Genomic DNA, 23,384 nt, shown 5'->3' on the forward strand with positions numbered 1-23,384 from the left:
TAAATTTCTGAGTGAACTCACAAGTAGTCTTTTTGATTTAATATTTCTAACACGAATGCAATACAACTTAACGCTGTCAATCAGTTTGGGTAAATCTCGATTGGAAATAAGCACTCGCATAACTGTTTAAACATTACGAAGAAGGGAACTATCCCCTGGGGGATAGAAGAAGAGAACTATCCCCTGGGGAAGTTGGGAATATCTACGGATTGTGTTTACTCGTTATGTGGGCAATGAAACATTCACACATATTCTGACACAATCCCTTATGCAACATTGGGAAAAAATACATCTGGAAAAATACCTAATTCCAGATGCAAGACTCAACACTTACAAGTAAGAAACATCCCAAAATTTCTGTTGTACCATTCAGTTAAGCTCGGACGATCTGTGTATTCAGAATAGAAGAATAGAATAGAGCCACTTCGCTGACGGTGGCAGGTGGTAGGTTTCTGGGAAAATCCATGGCATCCTCCCCACCACAATATCAGGCGCATTTGCAGAATATTTCTGCATGATTTTAACCTGTTGTGTGAGATACCCTGGACATCTAGGGAAGGTGTGAGGGATTTAAGTACAATAGAAGAATATAATAGAGGCACTTTGCTGGTGGTGATAGGTGGTGGGTTGTTTGGAAAATCCACTCTCTCCACAAAATCAGGTACATTTGCATGAATTGAACCTGTTTTGTGAGATACCCTGGGCATCTTGAGAAAATGTGGGGGATTTAATTACAATATATGAAGCTGAAAATATTGTGGGAACTACAATTACCTTTTGGAAAGCCAAATTTCTTTGGCGGGCGATACTGGTATACGATATGTTATTAAAAGCCTTGGCGCAATCAGTACAATAATTTGTCGATCATAAGTTGCCTTTTGCAACTTCCTGACAAACTCATCAGCCCATCTGCTCCTCAAATAGAATGTTGATGGTCTCGGAGTGCGCCTGACATGTCCACTAATAATGCGTGTTATGAATTTGTAGAGGTTTGGCAAACAAGTTACCGATTTCGTGACTACTAGGTCCTGCATCGTGTTCTTTTTAGGGAAGTAGTAACGAAGACTGGAAATACCTCTGTCCGACTAATGACCACATTTATATGCCAACCGCTCGTATATGTTGGTGAAATTTTTGTACTAAAGATTCTGTACCGAATCCAGACCAGTTCCTCTCTAGTTCTTGAAGCTATTTATGGCTCGTCGAACTTCCTATTCGATAATATTTGCGAAATTCATGCCCGGGATGGTGGCTTGGCAAGTGCCTTCGGCAGTAATTCGCTTAGCATGCTGGACGAGAAATCACTAAAGTCCATGCCAATATTCTTCTTCTTACGAGTGTTTCACGGGGATGGCATAGCTCTGGTGAACCCTCTACATTTTATTCTTCACCCGCCTCTTGGCATTACTAATGCTAATTTTAGTCAGTTTAGCAATGTCTTGCCTTAGTGAGTCATGGCGACATGCCAAACGAGTTTTCCATGGTGGACCTCTTCCATCACTCGACCAGTATATGGAAGAATAATCATTTAGCCATATAAATCACAGCCGCAAATACAAGTGACTGTAGTTGCAGTAACGGCATATCAGCACACAATTGAGGCACAATCTCATCATTAATTTAAAATAAAATTCTCGGAGTTTTTGGAGATACATAGAATCAGGAATACTTGTTCCATACAAGGTCTCTACTTCCCAAAATTCCAAACACACCCGTTGAAATTCATTCAAGCAGAAGGCACAATTGGAGTGAGCGGGCCAACGGAAGATTCGTCCAAATTATTGCTCACGACTTCAATTAACAATTAAAATATCACCTCAGCAAGGTTTGTTGCGACGACAGCTCACGTCATTGGGATTCCCAGGGCGTTTTGCGTTTTATGCAATTTATGTTGTAATGCCACTAAAAGGAACCCTACCTCTACCTCAAAAAACCAACCCGCACAAATTGAACAAATTAAAAAAATAAAAACCCAAAACGAAAAGGCCAGTTAAATTACAAATTGTAGTTACCAAATATCCATTAAATCAACACTCCTTGTTGAAGATGATAAATGATGAAGTTCCAACATTAAGAGTTTCTAGATTTCTTGGAGTTCTATGTACAAGTCCATGGCTGAAAACAATAATTAGAAGTAATTGCACAGATTCTACATTCCATTATCATTTGATATCTAGGACAAGGTCCGTGTATTTATCATTTTTTCTAAGTACACATTTCCTATATTTTAATCGAATAGCAGTTGATAGTTTATTTTTTTATTTTATCTACTAAAACGATATTTCTGCGTTTCCTTGAAAGTAGCTCTTGATTTTCATCATGATCCGTCCATCTTCTTCATGCGTTCCATACAGCTTTTTGGATGGTGAGCATTGTACTTGGAAATCAAGATCAGTTTTTGCCCCCTGGATATATATAGGCAATAAATGCTATAGCATAGGAAATAATTATCTGCATTTAGTTTTGTTCAATTGATTGAAGCCTGATTTTAATATCAAATGCAGACGCCTTTAGAAGTCACTGGTGATTTCTTTTTTCATTGTCGCCTTAACAATACTACAATCAATGCTAAATAAAAGCGTGCCCAAATATTTGTACTACTCAACAGTCTGCATTTCTTGGATATTGGCGATACTTGATTTAATGTTTCTTCAGAAGCCGCTTTACCCCAATTACCCTAATCTTTCGACATTTACCATAGGCAGAAGACATTTGGATGTCACTAGAGAATGTTCCAACTAGAATCAGCAGATGCTCTAGTTGACTTTTGGTTACATCGTAGAGTTGTAGGTCATCTAGCGGAAGGGGTTAATTCAAGGTGATTGTCTCTCCCTAATTTACTTTTGCATAGCACTGAGCTCCCTACATTGAACCAATCTTCGCATCTCGGCTGCGACCATATTGACATCGAGTACTCCTGAATTCTCTCCTTAGAAAGTCTCATATTTTATTTGCGAAATTTCACCTTACGTGTCTATTTTGTGTAGATGGACTTCTGGTTTTGCTGGAACAGTCTATTATCTGCTTTTCGCTTTATAACTCTGACGTATGTTTTTATTCTAGTGGCTTGTATCAAACACAGTATTATTTTCATTGTTAATTAAAAAGCACGAGAGTCGATTGTAGGTCTTGCATACATTCTTAACTTCCTTTGCTCCTTCCTTTCCTTTCTGATAATTTCTCAGTCTCACTATGTGTTTTCTTGGGGAATTGATCCTATCCTCTAATCCCTTTCCCTAAACCATTTCGGTTCACTGAATATCCTTATGAGCACTAATTCCGCAGTTCTTTTCACAGGACAATATGCGTGTAAACTTTCCAATTCTGTTACTTTTTCAATTCGCACTCATTATCCCACTACTAGACAGGATGAAAAGTCCGCGGACTCGGAAGTGAAAAAGTAATTTTTCGGAAAAAAAATTTATTTACTATGCAAAGTAAGCCTTCAATAGTTTTTTCAGCGTTCCTCCCAAGATTCTACGCTTTAACGATCATCCCCTTCTGCTTCGACTAATCGCTTGATGCCATGTGGTGGAAGTTTGGTGACTGGGGAAGATTTTCGTAGTTGTGGCCGTCAAATTTACTCATTGCTTTTGAAATGTGTGAGTTGGTGCATTATCTTGGGCGTAGAGATTTTTTTTTGTTCATGTAAGCATTTTTTATTTATCTCATCATTCAATTGTTCTAGTAATGTCCTGCAGCTGATTTTATGGGCATTCCAAAAAATATTAGCCAAAACCCTTCCGGGAGTTTTTGCGTTTCGCTTTGTTATAGCCACTGATCAGATTATTGACTGAAGTCACACTAACTCTTTAAGATTACGCTAAGCTCTAATCAGTGATTTGAATCATCCACACGTTGCTGTTTTTGATCGGTTATGAGAAAATGCGGCATCCATCACGAACAATTTTTTTTCATATGCAAATATTCATTCAAGATGTTTCGCACACGTTCTGTCAACATCTCATCCAGCTTCACTACTTGGTTATTTAGTACGAGTCGAGGGATTTTGTCCAGGCTTTCTAGAATCATAGCCGTCCAAAACGTTCAGCATCAGTGATGCATGTATTACCATGTTTAAATCTATTAGACCACTTATGGTTTTCGTATGGAAGCACATACGAAACTCCCGCAAACAAGTGCAACTTTAAAATCAGTCAACACATTATCCACACATTTTATAGGAACACTTTTAAAGGTTGTTACTATTGTAATATCGTATGGATTTTTTTCTTGTATCGACATTAATGCACGCCCAGTATAGTTCCCTCAACCGTTTCTCTTCATTTCTTAGATTCATAGCCACGAAACCATTTCCGATTCCACAGAAGGGTTTTGGCCCGTGTAAAGGCGTCCCTGCTTCTTGGCTAGTTCGTCCGCTGCCTCGTTGCCTCCCAACCCAGCATGCCCTCGAACCCAAAGTATCCAGACCTTGTTGGACGAGCCCAGTGTATTCAGCCTCTCAAGGCATTCCCATACTAGTTTACAGTTCACCTGGTTGAACCTGAGTGCCTTGATCATTGCTTGGCTATCGGTGAGAATAGCCATGTTCTGCCCCCTGTAGTTCCTTTGGAGATTAAAGGAGGCACATCTGTCTATGGCGTATATTTCCGCCTGGAATATGCTAATGTACCTGCCCATTGGCTCAAAGTATATTTTCCTTGGACCAATGACACCGGCACCCGCTCCCTCTGGTGTGAGGGATCCGTCAGTGTACCAAGTAATCAGTTGCTGGTTTAAGCCGTATGTCGCAGCCACGCTCTCCCAGTTTGCCTTGTTACTCCAACGTGTTTCAAACTTCTTATCGAAGTGAAACCTCGTTGTCATGTTATGTCTTGGTATCAGTAATTCGGGATACCGTCAGCCAGGCTTTGGAGCTTATGTAATTCCCTGGCTTGTGTGCTGAGTTCGGCTCTTTCTGCCAAGATTACCTCTCCATAGGTAATCATTGGCCTTACTATTGCAGTATATATCCAAAGTAGTATATTCGGGCTGCAACCCCATTTTTTCCTGCTATGGATCTACAAGTCATCAGAGCCCTCGTGGCTTTCCGACATGTGTCTTCCAAAGTAATTTTTGGTCTAGCGTAATTCCCAAATATTTGACCTCTGTTTCTCGTTTCACCTCCATATCATGTAATGTTATGGCTCTCAGGTGATCAAGCTTACACCTCCTAGTGAATGGTACTATGGTGGTTTTGGCTGGGAGGCTTGACCTTATTTCTTGTTTAATATTTTTGTTTACAACAAGTATGTCTGGGAACTGTCTAAAAGGTAGTTGTATCCAATTTTATCTGTTCCAAGTTTTATTTCTGCTCACTGCTTGTATGTAACCTTCGTGCTCCTGATTTGCCTCGTTTTGGTTCGCCTTTAGCAGAAATAGACAACTGTGGTAAATAGTTGACGTCGACGCACTATCGGCAGCCTTTAATTCAAAAACATAGAGTCTCAATTTATGTCCAAAAGTCTTATATTATACACCATTGCAAACCAATTCAGAAAAAAATCATAAATCAACACAGTCACGCTTAAAATCGATATCGTTCGTTGCTATCCTTATTTCGAAATCATAATCATAATCAAAAGAATAAAAATTTAAGCAGTTTTTATGAAAAAATATAATAACGATAACCAACGAAGAGTTTTTGACTTAATAACTATATAACAACCTTGAAAAAAATACAAATATAAATAATGCTAGGCTAACTGGATCTTAGCTTGTCGGTTTTGAATGAAAACCTTTCGATATCAGAGGTGCTATTTCAGAAGAATCACGTCCACGAGTCTCCGGCAGGTAAAATTTGGTAATTAGGAATAGCACTACACAATCAATGAAAAACGGCAGAAATACGAATGCTCCCCAGGCCGCTTGTAAAGTCGGAAACAACATTGCAACCGCAAAATTGCAGCTCCAGGACGCAAGACTACCCAATGCCATTACGGCTGGTCGAGATTCAGTATTTACTATTTCTGTAAAAAAAAACCGCAATAGTTTTTTATAAAATGAATTGAACGGTAACGGTTTCATATGTACCTGAACCAATGAAGTATGGAATAGGTCCAATTCCAATTTGATAGAACAGAATATACAGTAATACACATACTATACAGGCCATAGGCAACCAGGAAGCTGCATTAATATAATGAATTATGAATGTCAGCGCGAATAAGGCGATTGCACTTGCGAAGGTTGAGGTCAACATCACTGGTCTTCGGTTAATTTTCGCCATAATTAAGGGAGTGAAGAAAGCCGTCAATAAATTCAGAGAACCTGCTCCTAGATTAGCCCATTCGGCATCGTCTTTTTGTAGCCCAGCTTCTTGGAAGATTGTAACTGAATAGTAGAAGACCTACATCATGAAAGCTTGATTCAGTATTTTTCCATTCGAAGTAAAACAAATATTCTTACCGCGTTAATTCCTGACAGTTGTTGTCCTCCTTGGAAGGTACAAACAATTACTATTGGCAATAACAATGAGTAATCAGTTAGTACCGACCGTAAGCTTCTTGACATGCTTTTCTCCTTTCGGTCGTTCTCCATCTCCTTCAACTCTAGCTCTACTGTTTCTGGATCGGTACCTCTCAGCTTCATAAGTACACTCTCCGCCAGACTATGGTTCCCCTTTATTAAGTATAAATACTTTGGACTTTCGGGAAACCATTTACATGGCAAGTAACAAATAACAATTAAAATAGCGTAGGCACTTAAAGCGTGATGCCAGGAATCTTCGGTTCCAAATGTATATTTAAGACTCAAAATTTGTCCAACGACAACACCAGCTGTTACTCCTATACTGCAAAACACCCCCACGGTACCACGTAAAGCCAGTGGAGCAAGCTCAGTGTGATATATTGGGAGAGATGCTGTAACCAAACCAGATCCCAGTCCAACAATTATCCGTCCGATCATCAACATTTCTACAGATTCTGCGAGCCGGCAAAATTGGAACAACACTGCTCCAATTACCAGCAAAGCTCCGCTTAAGAGGAAACATCCTTTCCTGAAAGAGGATAATCAATCAGTTTACAAATGCTTTTGTAAAAAGACAAAATTGAAGAAGATTTCGACTAAAATGCAATTAGAACAGTGCAACAAGTTTTCACGAAAGACGGACAGGGTTGACATATTTATTTTGATTTTAAAGTGATACCACCAAAAGCATACAGCGAAAGAAAGCCTAGATCAATTTAAAAAAATTGTGGTTAGTATTTTGTCTAAAAAACGCGGAAGACACTTAAAAGGAAGGGCTGAAACCAATTTAAAATAAGCGGATTAATGGAAGCATACATAAGAAGTTAATGTGCATAACTCAAAACTACGAGAAATTGAAAATAAAAATCAAAACAAAATTATCCAATTGTACGAAAACGACACAGGTACCTACAGTTATCATTCAATATACATTTTATTTATTTCAATTTCTAGCAGCAAATATTCGTTCATTAACTTCTTAAAAAAGTAGATATGTTGTGACCTTGTGAATTTCTAAAATTCAAGGTCGAATAACAAGTTTTCGCTTTTAGGAACAAGAAGTCCTTTAATTTCGCTTTCAAAATTCACTGAACTTGCCTTTGTTAACGTTTTAATCACGTCCTGCTTGGGGAAAACTTATCAGCTGGGATATGAATGTAGCAACAAATCAACAGCATGATAGTAAATTTTGTATGGACTCATGAGATGTTGTTAGAAGCAAACACTGCTTGTATATGATTTTTGGCAGAAATGTAATACGCTACAAAAAAAAAAGAAAAAAATGATTTATTTGAAAACTGGACAATTTGCACCTAGATATTCAAATTTGAATTATTTGCCAATTTTAAAAGTTGTTAATTGAACGTCGAAGCTTCTTTTCAGCCTTTCTCAATTACCAATAGTGTTCAGCAGTTCCAGAGGGTGGGCTAATGTTTAGGCAGATCTGTTACTATAGGCATAAAAAGTACGTGATAAAACAGAGTTCCATAGTAAAAAAAATAATACCTTGACTCAAAATCAGCCTGAAACTCAAGCAGTTTTTTACAATATTCTCGCGTCGCGCCTCAAGGCTCTAAAAAAAAATCTGTATATGTATTTACAGAACCGTAGTGTTTACCAGATTCGCTAAAGCGAGACCCAGTCCTATTGCAAATCTATGAGAGCAGTGAGGCAGCATTGAGACTTAAGCAAACATATCAGCGTCTGTGTCGTATCTTAAACATCGAAATATTAACCGATAACGCCGAGCGATACCCCAAAGGTGTCTGCGCATTATTGTGAAACCAATGAACCCAGTGAAATTCCACAAGAAGCTACGATATGATATGAAAACACGACAATAACGACAAACAGCTATAATTGGTTGTTTTGCCACTATGGGAAGCTGGTAAGAGTGTTGGCAGATGCATCTGCTATCGTGATCGGTTGACAAAAACCCTTACCAGATTTTATTGATTTACTAGCCTTAGACCAAACAAAACAGTATCAAAAAGATCCCATTTGTGAGGATCCGGCTGGGAACCACCAGATTTTGGGAGTATACGAGGAGGCTAACAAAAGTTCGGTAAATTTAAAAAAAATTAACAAACGTTTTTTTGTTCAAATTTTATAAATCCTTCATTCTTAATTTCCATTGATTTGAATCGTTTAGTCTGTACCTTCCGAAATATTTCTTCAAAACGTCTTTTTCAATTTCTGAATTTCGGCTTTGATTGCATTGATAATGCCCTTATTGTAACTAAAAAATCTTACTTTTTTTTATTTTCTGATATAACTGGAAACTATCCGGTGCCAGATAAGGGGAGCATGGTGCTTGATGAATTTCTTCGTCTGATTTTTTTAGCAGTGTAAGCTGCCGCTGTTGTGGTATGAAAAATATTTCCTTTTTTGGCTTGTCTGCAAGCCAATTTTCGTAAGCTTTTGCTAAACACGTTTCTGTCTACCACTTCACCCTTACTATCTAACTAGTTTCCAAAGAAGTAGTAGCTATCGTGTTGGCCTTGATGAAATCAATTGACATCATCACTTTTGTTGCTGACGCGCTTTGACGAGATAATTGACTCATTCTTGGCTTCATACCATGGACTGATGTTGCAACTTCCTTACTTACTTCCTTATCATACTAAAACCGAGCTTCATCACCCATAACGATTTTATCAATCGAAGGTGCTAGACTGGCCATTTTTAAATTTCGCAATATTTAGCAAAATGAACGTGTGCCTCTTTTTGAGTGTCACAGAAAATTTGTGGAGCCTATCGAGAAGATTTTTTCACGTGTGGCGCAGCAGGGTTAACAACATTCGAAATTTATTTCGGATGTTGTTAATTCGACACATGCCACCACCGGTGTTCTCCGTGGCAGAGTACTCTTGAAAATGAAATATGAAAAATAATTGAAGTTTAAAAAGTTGAGTTGACAATGAATTTTCAGTCAAGCTAAACAAATTATTGAAAAGTTGTAAAATTTTAGTTTTGAGAGAGTCTCGCTAATTACTCCTTCACTTTGAGAGAGTCTCGCTAATTACTCCTTAACTTTATATCAATAAATTTATTTAAACTGTGATTTCTAAGTTTTTTTTTAAATGTCAAGGCTCCGAATCGAAAGCAGTTGCTAGCGATATTCATATTCAAAATCTGAAGAATCTAGAACAATCAGGTCATATTAAGACCAAACATCAAACATTCGTGGCACATCAATCATTTCTTGAGTCAATTTGAAATCTCTGTCTACTTTACTTTTCACTAGGACCCCATTCATATCATCGTTGAATGATTTTGGGCAACCTTCACGTTGTTCGTCATCCAAGGAAAAATATCCAGTCTGGAATCTTCCAAACCTCTTTGAAACAATTTTTGGTGAGGGCACATAAGTCCCATATGCATTTTAGCATTTTTCAATATACGTTTTCTCGTTTCCATTTTCACTTATCTTCCTGAAATTTTAAAGACAATGCCACTAAACTATGACAAACAATATATAATTTTTTTTAATTGCCCTAACGAAAAATGAAGACATAAATTTACCGAACTTTTGTTAATACTTCCACATAAAGGAGGCAGAAGTGGAAATTAGGAATAGATGATAAACAAAACACATAGTAGAATTTGTCCAATAAGTAAGTATCAGCGATCTATAAATGCGAAAACTGGTAAAAAAAATAATGAGCTTAACGTATACGAAAGTCTGTGCATCACCAGACAACCTATGAACGTTAAATTCAAATCGCATATTTGTAATTCGGACAGGTACAGTGATGAAGATATTTGAACGCTAGCGTCCCGATATCACGGAATCGAATCCCGTTCATTTTTATGCTGTCATGCTGCTGTAGGCTTATCACTCACAGTGATGATAATAAAACTGAAAAACAGTCCCATTGGACATTTTTAATTCAATCAAATATTCAACATGACAATAAGCGGAGAAAAGGGCAAACTAACGAAGTGGCAGCTATTTTCCAAAATACAGCTTCAAATAACAAACTTTAGCCAAAACCTAATTTATCTTTGAATTTGTTTCTTTTATATGATTACTGATATATCTTTATAATGGATTGGGATAGATAACTCGTAACTAAATGAGAGGGAAGAGGACGCTAGCAGCGAAATATTATGGGGGTAAGGAACTCGAGGGCGGGGTCATTGAATGTTAACAGCTGGAAGCAAATGGTAAAAGAAGCCAAGGCCTGGATAGGCTGCAATACTGCAAAGAAGAAGCAACTTTTGTATCCAACAGGATACTACGACGATAACAATTGATAGCAAGTTGGTTACATTCTTCTATGATATCGTTACTAACGTTACGATCACTACGATAATGAATTCAACATCAGTAACCAGCATTACTAAAACTAATGACCATTTCACGAAGTCAACATCTTCCGGCTTGAAAACGCCGACACCACCACATTAAGAAGTTTCATTTAACAAGTTTCAATTCAATGTCTGCTGTGCCAAATGGCGACGTCTTAGGACCACTATGAAGTACTCTAAATGATTTTCAGTGAAAAGGCATCATCGGCCGTGAAACACAAAAAATAAAATAATAAGATCTAGTAGCAAGGTCCGTGAAAAGAAACGCCTCTACCACAAGTTTCTTGACGATGAAACGCTCGCCAATTGGCAAATTTATAAGAATGCCAACCGGGAAGCAAAAAAAAGCAGTCGCCGTCACCCGAGCGAACCATTACAAAAATCTTTACAATAAACTGGATCAGTCTTCCTTTAGAAGGACCATCGCATCTACGCGATGCGGCCACGAGCTGAACTGCCGTCAAAATATTCATTATGTGGCTGACCTTGCACGATCAGTGTTTCATCAGTCAATCCATCTAAAATGGGCTGATGTGTTAGTATAAACAAGACGACAAAAAACAATTTTTGTTGCATGCATTTCAACATACGAACCATTCGGAAGTCACGTTTCCAGTCCATCCGAACTGGCCGATTTTATTTAAACATTTCAATATTCAACAGGCCATCAGCCAGGTGCCAAAAAAATACCGAGGCGATCAGTTTGCCATAATTTTGTCAGACGCCAGACTGATGAAATACTGATTATGTAAGCTCAGACTATGATTTTGTTAGCAGCAATACACACTTTAGCTGCGCGACATTCAGGTTCAAACACAATTACGATGCGTGCGGAATGCGGATGAGCGAAGCTCCGGACCTTACGTAACTTCAATGTACAGTGAAGAATTCAAATCGGCAAAGTGCGCTTCACGTGCAAGGTTCGCTCTGATGACAATTTACAGCCATTTGCAATATGGCGGCGCTTTTTGTTTTCGCCCGTTACTTTTGAATGTAAATAATTTGATTGAATTCGTTTTGAGAACTATGGAAGGCACTATTTGTGTTGTAAGTGCTAATTATTAATGCCACTCGCATTAATCCCGTCACTTCCATTCATAAAAAATAAAATTAAGCCGAAGGTATGTGCACTCTTAGTGGCAGTTAATTTTAGGATTTTCATGACGTAAAGTATGTACACAGGTCGGTTTTCCGCGCACAAAATCGCGACATTGCACATCATTTTCAAGTTTCTACAATTACCATTAAACAATTACAATTAAATGCCACTAAGAGTGCACATACCTCCGGCTTAAATTTGACATTAATAATTAGCACTTGCAACGCAAATAGTGCCTTTTGCAGTTCTCAAAACAAATTCAACTGATTTGATCACTTATCAAAATAAATTGCTGCTTGCAGCAAACTAGATCTAATGAAGTAATATTGCATCGAATCAGATGAAAGTAACGACTTGAGGGCAGACAATATAGTAGGCTAATATTGGACAATATCGAATGTATCTCACTAGCTTTTCATTCTATCTAGATTTTGTCTAAACACAATCGAACTAGAAACGTTCAATGAACGTTCAATTTCACCATTCTTTTTTAGGGCTGACAAGTCGTATCGAATTGCTCCCTTCTGAATATTCGAAGCCAAACTTGATTTCTAAGCCATATAAACGAAGTGAAAATTGCACCGGATTTGTGGTTTACAGTCTCTAAACTCTGAGAAATATTATAATACAAATGGAAATTAGAATTACAGCATCTAATTCTAAATAATCGACTTAATTTCTTAGTAATATTAAGTTTCTTTCCCTTTCTGTAAAACATCAGCACATTTCTAAGCCAGCGCTTTCGTAAATAATATAATATAATAATTCCAGAAAAGACACTTCCAGGTAATATGGGAAGTTAATTGTGTATAAAAAAAACAGTGCCTTACTTTGCTTATAGTGTTGAGAGTAAGTAGCATCTAGCTCTATTTTGAAATTCCTACCGGTAAATATTCAATGCAAATTTCACAGCAGATTTTTAAATCTTAAAGCACACGATAGATTACAGTGGCCTTAAGAAAACTACACACAGGAGGTGAAACAACCTAGGAAATTTTTGAATTTTTACCGGTCAAAATAGATGACGTCCGGAGTGTGGAACTTTTCAAACAAGGCAACAGATGCGTTCTGCGCATCTCCGCGTAGAAATTTTGTTTCCCATTTGTTTTCAGCTGTTTGTGACTTGTCATATGGTGGCATACAGAATACCATACCTGAAAGTGATGCCTAGAATGCTTCTCCAACCTTAATCTGGCCTTAAACTGGGAGGTTCAATTTTGCCCCGCTTACACTTTGCAATTTCATCTCCTGTGTATAGTCTTCTTGAGTGGACCTAAAACTAATTCTCCAGATACTTCAAATTTTCATCAATTGACTCTGAGATGTTGATGAAATGATACTTACCTGTCAGGTTATCGAGCATCGAATACCTTCACTTCATTTGTTCGGATTTAATGAAGTATTTCTAGGCGACGATGATGATTTGAACATTTTTCAATAGAAATAATTTACCTTCCCAAGATATCCGACAGCCATGACCCGCCTAGAGATCCTATTGCACCACCGATGACAAAAATCGAAACTATTGCTGACCAAAGTATGTTCATACCACTGCTCGTCAAGCGCGTGCCGTACGTGCTGTAGATAGTTTCATTGCACCAGTCTTGTATGAACTGCAAGAGAATTGTATTTATTATATCTGCAGAGGATTCTAATCTTTAAATTTCATGCTGTTTAAGTTTTTTAAGTTTTTCAAATTAATAAAGATAAAACCATTCCAGTCCGTTTCCTTCTGGGACATTAAGAACTTTCGTTCAAAGTAAAATAGTAATTTTCACGATTTACCTGGTGTTTTTAAGGTTTTGTATAAAACAAAATCGATTCAATGTCTGTCTGTCTGGCTGTCTGTCTGCCACACGCATTTTTCTCCAAAACGGCTAAACCGATCCGAACGAAATTTGGTGGACAGATGGGAACTATGAAATCCCACGCATACAGCGAGTGGCATAAATTTAGGTGGAGTTTAAAGGGGGGCTCCCCATACATGCAAAGGGGGGATTCAAAAATTTTTTTCACCGGATACAGTTGTATAGGGTATCAAATGAAAGGTCTCGATTTGTACTTTCCGAAACTGATATTAGTTTTGGCATAAATTGCAAAGTGCGTGAGTAATGAGTCAAAATGTACGCACTTGAAGTAAGACAGGACTCATTTTCGAAAACTACCCAACCTAAAAATCGGAGTGGTGCGCCTAGATGAAATCTAGGCCCCAAAATATGTCCCATTCCGATATCTGCTCAAATAAACTTACTAATATTATATTACTACTTTATAGAAATGTACTGAAAAACCCCCCTTAGATTCATCCTAGGACCTCCGAATTTCGTACCAGCATAGAGGTCAATATTTTGTATATACATGCAAAATTTCGTAGAAATCTGGCAATTAACGCCAAAGTTATAGCAGTTCAAACCTAGCAATTTCGCGCGAATTTACCGCTTAAAAGCCATGCAAATCAGATGCTGACGTCATAATTACCCGAAATAATTGACATTCGCGTGGAATATTAAAGTCGCATTTATGAAGAATCTACTTATCTGCAGCACTTTTTAAGATTTTGTGTAAAACACTTATGTGAAATCTAATCTTCGAGAGATGTCCTATTCCGGTATCTGCTCAAAAAATTTACTAATAGTATATTATCAACTTTTAGAAATTGACTAAAAAACTCCCCTTAAGTTACTCCTAAGTGTACTAAATTTTGCACCGACATAGAGGACAGCACATGCCAAGTTTCATGAAAATCCAACTATTATTGGGAAAGTTATAGCAGTTCAAACTTATCAATTTCGTGCTAATTAACAGCATCCTAAGCCATACAAATAAGATGCTGACGTCATACTATAATTAACGAGAATAATTGAAATTCGAGTGAAATATTAAAATTCCATTCTAGAAGAATCTAATTCTCCCTAGCCCTTTTTTATATTTGATGTTGGTTAAATTGTTGGCATTTGCTAATAATATTAAACTCAGAGTGTGAAGCGTATGAGTTTGACTATTTCAATACGGGGCTTTCCATCAAATGATTTATTTGAATTACTTTCTACAAAATAGATGCCAATAGAATTTTTAACTATGTGACACGGAACTGTCAGGCTCACCGCTCCTCACATCTTCTTCTTTGTCTTCAGCCTTCAGTTCACAAGCGGGGTCGGCTCGTCGTGATCGGTTTCGTCATTTTATTTTATCAAATGCCTGATCAGGATGTAATCGCGAGACCTTCAAATCCCCATCCAGTGTATCATGCGGCCATTGTTTTGCCCGGCTTTTTGGTTGCTTACCATTGACTTCGATGTCGAATACTGGTTGTTGAATTCTCGTTAGCGTGAATTACGTGACCACACCACCGAAAACGCCTCTCTTGCAGTTTTTCCACGATCGGTGCAAACCCATATCGATCGCGGATATTCTCATTTGAGACGTGATCAAAACTTGTCACGCCACCAGTGCAATGCAACAACATCTTCGTCCCCATTACCGCAAGACGCCGTTCATTGTCCTTTATAGTCAACACTCAAACTATAGAGAGCGACAGACGGACGACATTGCAGTAAATTTTAGATTTGGGACGTGCGCTGATACGTCGATCACAAAGAACACCATTTGCGGAATGTCACTTCATCCAGGTGGCGTTAATGCTTGAAACATTTCATTACGCAGTTCTCCATTGGCTGGTAGCATTGACTCGAGATATTTAAATCGCTGAGTTCTGGCTATGGCAGCAGTAACCTGCCCTTCGAGATATTTAAATCGCTCAGTTCTGGCAATGCCCAAACGTGCGATTTCAATATCTCGGGTCAATGCTATAAGCCAATGGAGAACTACCTTATGCTCCTCACATAGGGAAACACAAAACCTTTTATACCTGAAGCGTCAAGCTTCCGGTTTCCCGACTTGTTTATATTCTGGTTGATGAAAAAAATATTATCAAATTCAATCTGATTCTTCGAGTGTACATTGCCAGTTAACAAATTATGGCTGCAGCGAAAATTCTTCAGAAAATCATTGACGAATTTATGAAAGGAAATTTACACAATCATCTCAAATGGCCTTATGATCCGATTGAACCAAAGCTGACTTTCCTTTTTCCATTCCCACCTTGGGTGAAAATTATACGGGCCCATTTAGTTCTTCACTTCAGTAAAGTCTCTAGTCCGAAACCGTTGGAAATCCGCCCTTTCCCTCCCTTCCACGTTAGGTCTACTTCTGCAAAAAAGCACTTTGAAAGTGAAAATTGTAATGTTAAGACTCTAGTCCATTTTTACAACCGGGCAGTCTCTGCATGTATTTATGGGATGTATTACTCATGGATTGAGCTGCTGCTTATTATGTTATGTCTACATGCTTGCTAGACCGACAATCTGTCGCAAATTCAAATGTATGGATAGAGTGTTTGGCTTGGTTTGTGTAGGTTTGCAAACGTTTGTAGCTGATCCGAACAAATGTCGATTTTTTAGCACAAATCACAGGTCATCATAGGTCAAAACTCTCAAACCAAACGGCTAAGAAAGGTAACAGGAAAGATATGAATTCAAATCAGACTTAGCGCCTAATCTGAACTTGAAAAACTCGTTATAACTCGAAAGTTGTCGGATAAAGAAATCGACAAAGCAATAATTGTCGCTACTGACGCCATCGACGCTGCTTCACGTAGAAATTCCAAGCTAATAAAACTCGATGAGTTCAGATATAATACTCTACTCCATGATATCATGCTGCACATGAAAATCAAATAAATATGGCGAATGAATGAATGAATGAATGAATGAATGAATATCCCGAAACTTTGTTCTCACAGAGAACAAGGAACCTGCCTGCAGTAACGCTAGAAAAGCGCAAATTCTTGCGGAATCATTTGAGACTCAGCTTAATACCTCTCCGACTCGAAACCATCCGGCCTTAACTACAACTGTTAAAGAGACAATAAGAACATTCCGAACATTGCAATAAGTTAGTAGATTCATTGATTCGCAACATTTTTCCACAACTCAAAACCTTGATCCATAACCTAAACGGTAAAAAATCAGCAAAACTTGACGAGATTACTAATTAGTAATTAAAAATTTACCTATTGCCTCTGCATTAATAACAGCTATTTTCCATCTACTTGGAAAGTAGCAAAAATCTCCGAGCCAAAGAATTTCAGAACCATTTCCCTGAATTCCAAGTTTGGAAAACTTTTCGAGAAAGCCTGGACAACTGAACCTGTCCAGCATTGTCAAAATATCACTCCAATTATCCAATTATTAGTTCGACTTCCGATATGAACATAGAACGTAACATACTGAGCTACCTTCACGACACTGTCGTTTCTAGACTTAATGTCAACAATAAACCAACCGTAGCCTCTACATTGGATCTAGAAAAGGTCTTTGACTTCCTATGGGTAAACGGACTCATATACAAACTAAACGAAAACAACTTCCCAATTCCGATTATCAGAATAGCCATTAGCTTCTTCGAAGAGAGGTTGTCCTATGTCAACCTGGGAAACGATTTTTTCAATCTCTTACCGCCAACATCAGTAGTATCGAAAGGATCCATTTCAGGGCCTACCTTATATAACGATTCCACAAATGAGACGAGCACTGACATCATCCAATATGCCGATGACACTGTTATCTTCGCAAGAAAGGAAGCCCTAACAAGGCCGCCAAGACAATAGAAAAATACTTGGTACTTTGCAAATACTTCGGTTATTGGGGCATTCGCACAAATGAAGCAAAAACGCAATTGCGTACTTTCAGGAGACAATCCAGATTCTTAGGTTCTAGAAGTATCCATAAAAATGCTAAACGCTTGGAAATTAAAACCGGAAACACCGCAGTGAGCATTTCACAGACGATCAAATACTTTCGAATTAAGTTTCACGAACTCCTCACGTTTAATTCGCACCTAGAGGTCGCTATGGGTAAAGCACACGGCACAGTTAGTAAGGTTTACTATCTTCTTCGCAAGAAAATAAGTGTTAGTGCCAAAGTCAAACTGATTCTCAACAAGACCCTAATAAGACCCATCATCTGATATGGACAACCTACGAGGATCACCTGCTCCAACCCTGCCATGAATAAAAGCAAAGCATTTGAACGCGGAATACTAAGATATTGGACCGGCGTATTTTATAACTTTAAGACTAGAAAGGTCAGAAAAACGCTGAAGTATATCGGCGAATAAAAGTGAAATCACTTTGAGAAAATATTCTCAATTTGATGGAAGGTTAAGGTTTTTCGAGAAAACGGAACACCACAAAAAATTACACTAATTCAGCAACTAAAGCAACAGTAGCACATCGCCTTTGGCCATATTTCTTTGGCCCTGATAAGTTGTGAGTAATGACCTGAAACCCTACATTCTTTCCTTCTTTGAAACTCCTGGCCTAATCGGAGGGATCTTCTTCCGATTAGCGGGCCAAAAGAATAACAGTGGCATTTTGTGTAACGGTACTTTGTAACCCCAGAAATCTTAAAATGTATAAATTTCTTAGCGACTAGTGTTATAAGGGGTGAAATAACGGTAGAAAGTTTTGGGGAAAATCGCGTTTTTTGCATGCTCAAATTCAGCATGTGTATGCGCTATAAAAATACATATCGTTTGACACCACACTCGGCTGTATATAGTATTGCATGAGGATATAAAGGACATTTTTCCGATTTGTTACATTTACTGCTATAGTTGATTAATGCTTAATTGTACATCCATAAAAGTTCATTGCACTATGGCACCCCTATAGGCGCCTAAAAATTTTTCGTGGTATGGCCGTGTTTAAGAATTTGTGGTATGGTTTAAGCATTTGGTGACCGTGAAAAGTTACTAAAATAAAAACATTTTTTTCCATACCCTATAAAAGGAGAATCACAAATTTTCAGTAAAAGAAACATTACCAATTCTTTATGTTTTCTAGAAAGAGACAAATCAAAATTTTTGTGTAACATTTAGTAAAAGACAAATTAACAGTAATTGTGCTTTCTAGAAGAAAAATTAACAGAATTTGTACATTTTGTGAGAAAACAGTAAAGCTAACTTATTATTATTAGCTAAACATACATATCTCCATTCTGCAGAATAAATTGTTCGTCCATTTTCTAAAAGAAAATATAGTTTACATGAAAGACATTTTTTTCGATTTTTCACATCTACCGTTATAGTTGAGTAACGATTAATTCAACATCCTTAAGAATTGGACAGTTGCTAGTAGTTTTAGAGTCCTAATTTTTTCTCTTGGCGTATCCTTGTTTTAAGATTTTGTAATATTTATTTGGACTAGACAATTTTTTCCAATTCAGCGAGGCGAGTCTTCTTTAATGTGAGCCTGAAATTGTTTGTTATGTTCGTTTTCGATTTTCTTATTAATAACTGCAACAGTAAAACAATTAACAAAGTTTTTGTCTGTTTTTGCTGTTCTTATTTATAAGTGAAACGGTAAACCAATTAGCACAATATTTGTCTACAACCGATTCATGTTGATGTCTTTTCTTTGAGAAAGCCACCAGCAGAAAGTCTAAAAAGTGTGATCAAATGAATTGGCCATAACTTGTGGAATTTATTCAAATCGAGTGAAATTTGTCGAAATGAAGATAGTTTTGTGTCCTGGTTGGAAGAAAAAAGTTTAATTACGCGGACAACATACTGTAAAAAATGTAAGAAAAAAATGATTCTCGTTGAGAAAGGTCTTTATTTATATGTAAAGGTTCATCCGGTAAGAATTCCCAGCCCCATCGAATTTCTCGGGCTAAAGGCACGTGGTTTGAATCATCGTGAATGTGTCCCCAACAAGTGATTATATTATCGTATTGCTTTTTCCATCACTTCTCTTACAATGATGCTATAAGGGGAGTTTCTATTTTTTATGAAATCCTCAGTTCCAAAACTGTGGCCCATCGGTATTTCTAAGCGAAGTTTGTATGATCGTTTTAGACCAATTATATGAACAAGAAGGACAAATTGACGGTACCACTAAATTACAGAAGTGGATGAAACTAAAATTGGCGAGTGAAAGTATGACCGCGGACGTACGGTACACCCTGGATTGTTGGTATGATTGAAAGAAATAATTGCAATGAACTGACAAACTTTTAAAAATGTGGAATTAAGAATTAATCAACTGTACCGGTAAATATAAAAAACCGAAAAAAATTTCTTATGCCCTTATGCAATACTATATTTAGCCGAGTGTCATGTCAAACGATAGGTATTTTTAAGGTAGGCATATACATATGAATGAGCTCCCTGGACTTTACCGTTATGAAGTTACATGCAAAAAACGAGATTTTCCCCAATATTTTCTACCGTTATTTCACCCCTTATAACCCCGAGTCGATGTGATGTAGAACTCTTCGGTTAAAGAGGCCCACACCTCCTAATCGGAAGAACACCCAGTAGGGGTACATAGAGGTTAAACACACATTGATATGCGGTTGGATATTGTAGTTTTAAGTAATTTTAAGTATCCTAAGTTAGAAGTAGAAAATAAAAACCTTCTGGCGCTTTCAGTGCGAGCGCTTTTTTTTAAAAAATAAACTTAATATTTGGTAACTAAAAAATTTTCAAGATTGATGTATATATAAGAAATGTACTGTAAAGTATATTTGCATAAAACGCCGGGTAGCCCAACAATTGTAATAGCCATCCATTGAAATAGAATCAAGATAACTAAGTTCAACTTAAGCTAGAAATAAGCTACCAATATTCAGATGTAAGTCACTATTGAAAAATGAAAAAAAGAGACCTCAATCTACTCTTTCTTTGCACTTTGTACATAGAAAATGCAGATTAAAGGAAAATTATACCACGGATAACGTGTCTATTGGTTCTAGTTAACAATATATACGAAAACTAAGTGGCAAAATAGGCATCAATTATAACTAATGAAGGGCGCTGGCCCTAGATTCCGAACTGACTTTATTAGTATGCGGAATAGAAGAGTTGTATCGCTAATACTTACATTCGCAGGACTATTAATGACTCCGATATTGTAACCTACAGGAATAGCAGCACCGATTGTCGTGAGCAGTGCAACAGTTAAAAGCGATGATCCGAAACGTCCACTCTGAAATAGTAAGAGAAATCGGTTTATCTTAGAACGCATTCATATCAAGTTTCTGAAAAGTTGATAGCAAACATTCATTCTATTTCTTCTAGTGGGAACTGTTCGAATGCTTTCTCACTCGGTGATTAGTCAGAGTCGCTACTAAACTACTGTAAAATACTATGAAGCCGTTTATTTGAAGGGCAAACAAGATACTAGAGGTAAGCCACTATGCACACAATATGCAAACGTGGACATAGTACGACTCTGAACAAAGACACTTTCATGGTTCGCTGGTATCACCAATTACGAAACCAGTTCCGTCCAAAACTCGCAATTCTGGCTGTATACCTGATTTCGAAGCAACAAGAGTATTATTAGAACGCAGCAAAAGAAAAGAAAAACATACTCGACTCGGCGGATGGTATGCAAAATACTTAGATTCCGTCATCTTGTGGCCGTTTTCATTCCGTCCCCTGGTCGCTCACACTATTTTGACCTCACCCGCGTGTAGTGTTTGTCAGCATTCACACTATATCCTTCCACTTTCCCACCGAAGCAACCGACATCTGAAAGCACTTTGGTCTCCCTGAATAACTCGCGTGTTGCTCATCGGCAGCCTGCACGTCACTTCGCTGTTTTCGTCGCTTGACAGATGGGGAACCGTTCGTTCACTCAATTTGATTTTGCGGTTAGTGGGTCGGTTAGAAGAGAAATTGCCATTACATAGGAGACTAGGTATTAGCACGGTTCTTTCTGACTAGACTGCAAGCACCATGATTGGGAAATGTATGTATTTTTTCATGAGTAAATATGATTGATTATTGCCCTAGCGAGTATGTTTATATGTACATTAAAATTGCTTACATTCAATTTCAATGCTGTTGTTTTGCGGGTTACATTTTAGTAACATTTAGTAAGTCAAAAATAAAGGTATTATAATTCTGGATAGGTATATAATTTGAAACTGCAACCATAGTGTAACGCGGACGAAATACTACTTTAATTTTTATCATTTCTATAGAGGAAATTTCTTCTTCATTAACAGTTGCCTCTTATCACTTTTTTCCTTCTTCTGATGCCCCCAGGATTCCATCGTTCGACCGTTCTTACTTTTTTTCTTCATTAATGATCTGCCTTCCTTACTAATTTGTTCCTGTCCTCTCAATGCAGGTGAAATTTTATTCTACTCTTCTACATATTACTGACTCGCCTTTAGAATTTAATCGCCTACAATCAAATCTCAACACTGTCTTGGTATTATGCACAAAATAGATTGGCGCTTAATGTTAGCAAATGTTTCTCGTTACTTTTTTCCCTGGAACCTCCTTCCCCGACACTAGTTTACTACTTGGACGGTCAGCCACTTTCAGCTATTTCCTCTTATAAGGATCTTGACATGATCTTTGGCAGTAAATTTCAATTTAAACTTTACTAAGTTGACTCACCCGCCTGAATGTATGGCTTCGATCTTCGCTCCTTTCATCAGTTCAAGGATACACATTCATCAACTATTCTGTATAATTTCTTCGCATTGTATAGTCACAGATTTCAGATTCAAATTTATTTATTGAGCAAAGAAAAGAAATACATGTGCGGTACAAAAGGAATGATAACTTAAAAACTCAAGTTTGACTAATTAAGTATGTAACGCTAACCTACGGAAATATCCGGCCTAGCCGGTTACATGTTATAAAGTAAAAAGGTGGTGCATGTCAGCGCTCATTTGACATAACATGTGCTTAAACCTAAGAATAATTTATAAGTTACAACTAAACAAACATAACACAAAATAGTATTCCGTACTGGAAAACGGGGAAAAAGGGAGTTTTTAGGCACCGGTGGACAGGATTAATCGACGGAATTGGAGTAAAGCGCAGTCCTTTCTCAATGGTGGTAGCATTCTGAGAAAGGGCTACCTTTTACTCGATTTGGACCTGTGCAAGGTCAGTGACCCAAGGTGGGAGGGATGAAGAGGACTGTGGGATTGCGGGGCATGTATTGTGGAGCCTAATTGGTAGAAGGAGGGACCTTAATTTAGGGAAGAAATTAATACTTGGAGGTATTACATATTGTACAGGCTAATTAGTGTCTATTGTCTTAATGTGGACTAAGTAAAGAAAAATAATAAAAGGTGATCTACACCTGCACGGGGATTGACTGCCAGAACATTGGGCTTACGCGTTTAGCCTCTGTGAAAGTCCGGGGAGGAGCTTTGATAAAAGGAGAGGATGAAGGAGGGAGGGGAGGCGTGATGGTTGAGAGGAGAGTTACTGTCCGAGAGGAGAGCCAGCCCTAACACGTAGTACCTCTGCTCGCGTAACAATGCATTGCGTTTAGCGAGATTTTTTATCAGCGGGTTAGGGTGGGACAGCCACTTTTTCAGTCTGACGCGCGACAACTTGATCATGTGCGAAATTATGGGGCAAACTCCTGAAAGGTCGTACAGAAGAATATTTTGGTGAAATTTAA

At 37.8% G+C, this 23,384-nt stretch overlaps 1 protein-coding gene across 5 annotated transcripts in view; it reads right to left on the reverse strand.

The window, feature by feature from the left end:
• Positions 1-5,447: 5,447 nt before the first annotated feature.
• LOC119651919 (solute carrier family 2, facilitated glucose transporter member 3-like) overlaps positions 5,448-23,384 on the reverse strand; it is a 37,875-nt gene continuing 19,938 nt past the window's right edge. For 3 of the 5 annotated variants that reach the window (XM_038055751.1, XM_038055787.1, XM_038055768.1), the window contains exons 2-6: positions 20,829-20,933; positions 13,337-13,497; positions 6,409-7,000; positions 6,034-6,349; positions 5,448-5,969 (exon numbers count right to left, since the gene is read on the reverse strand). In XM_038055751.1, the coding sequence (XP_037911679.1) occupies positions 5,713-5,969; positions 6,034-6,349; positions 6,409-7,000; positions 13,337-13,497; positions 20,829-20,933 (1,431 nt within the window). In that variant the 3' untranslated portion in view covers positions 5,448-5,712. Of the gene's footprint in view, positions 5,970-6,033; positions 6,350-6,408; positions 7,001-13,336; positions 13,498-20,828; positions 20,934-21,005; positions 21,171-21,321; positions 21,507-23,384 lie in introns of those variants that run through there. The other 2 variants (XM_038055760.1, XM_038055777.1) reach the window with 2 other exon arrangements.

Source organism: Hermetia illucens, chromosome 1 (genome assembly GCF_905115235.1).
Source record: "Hermetia illucens chromosome 1, iHerIll2.2.curated.20191125, whole genome shotgun sequence".
NCBI lineage: Eukaryota > Metazoa > Arthropoda > Insecta > Diptera > Stratiomyidae > Hermetia > Hermetia illucens.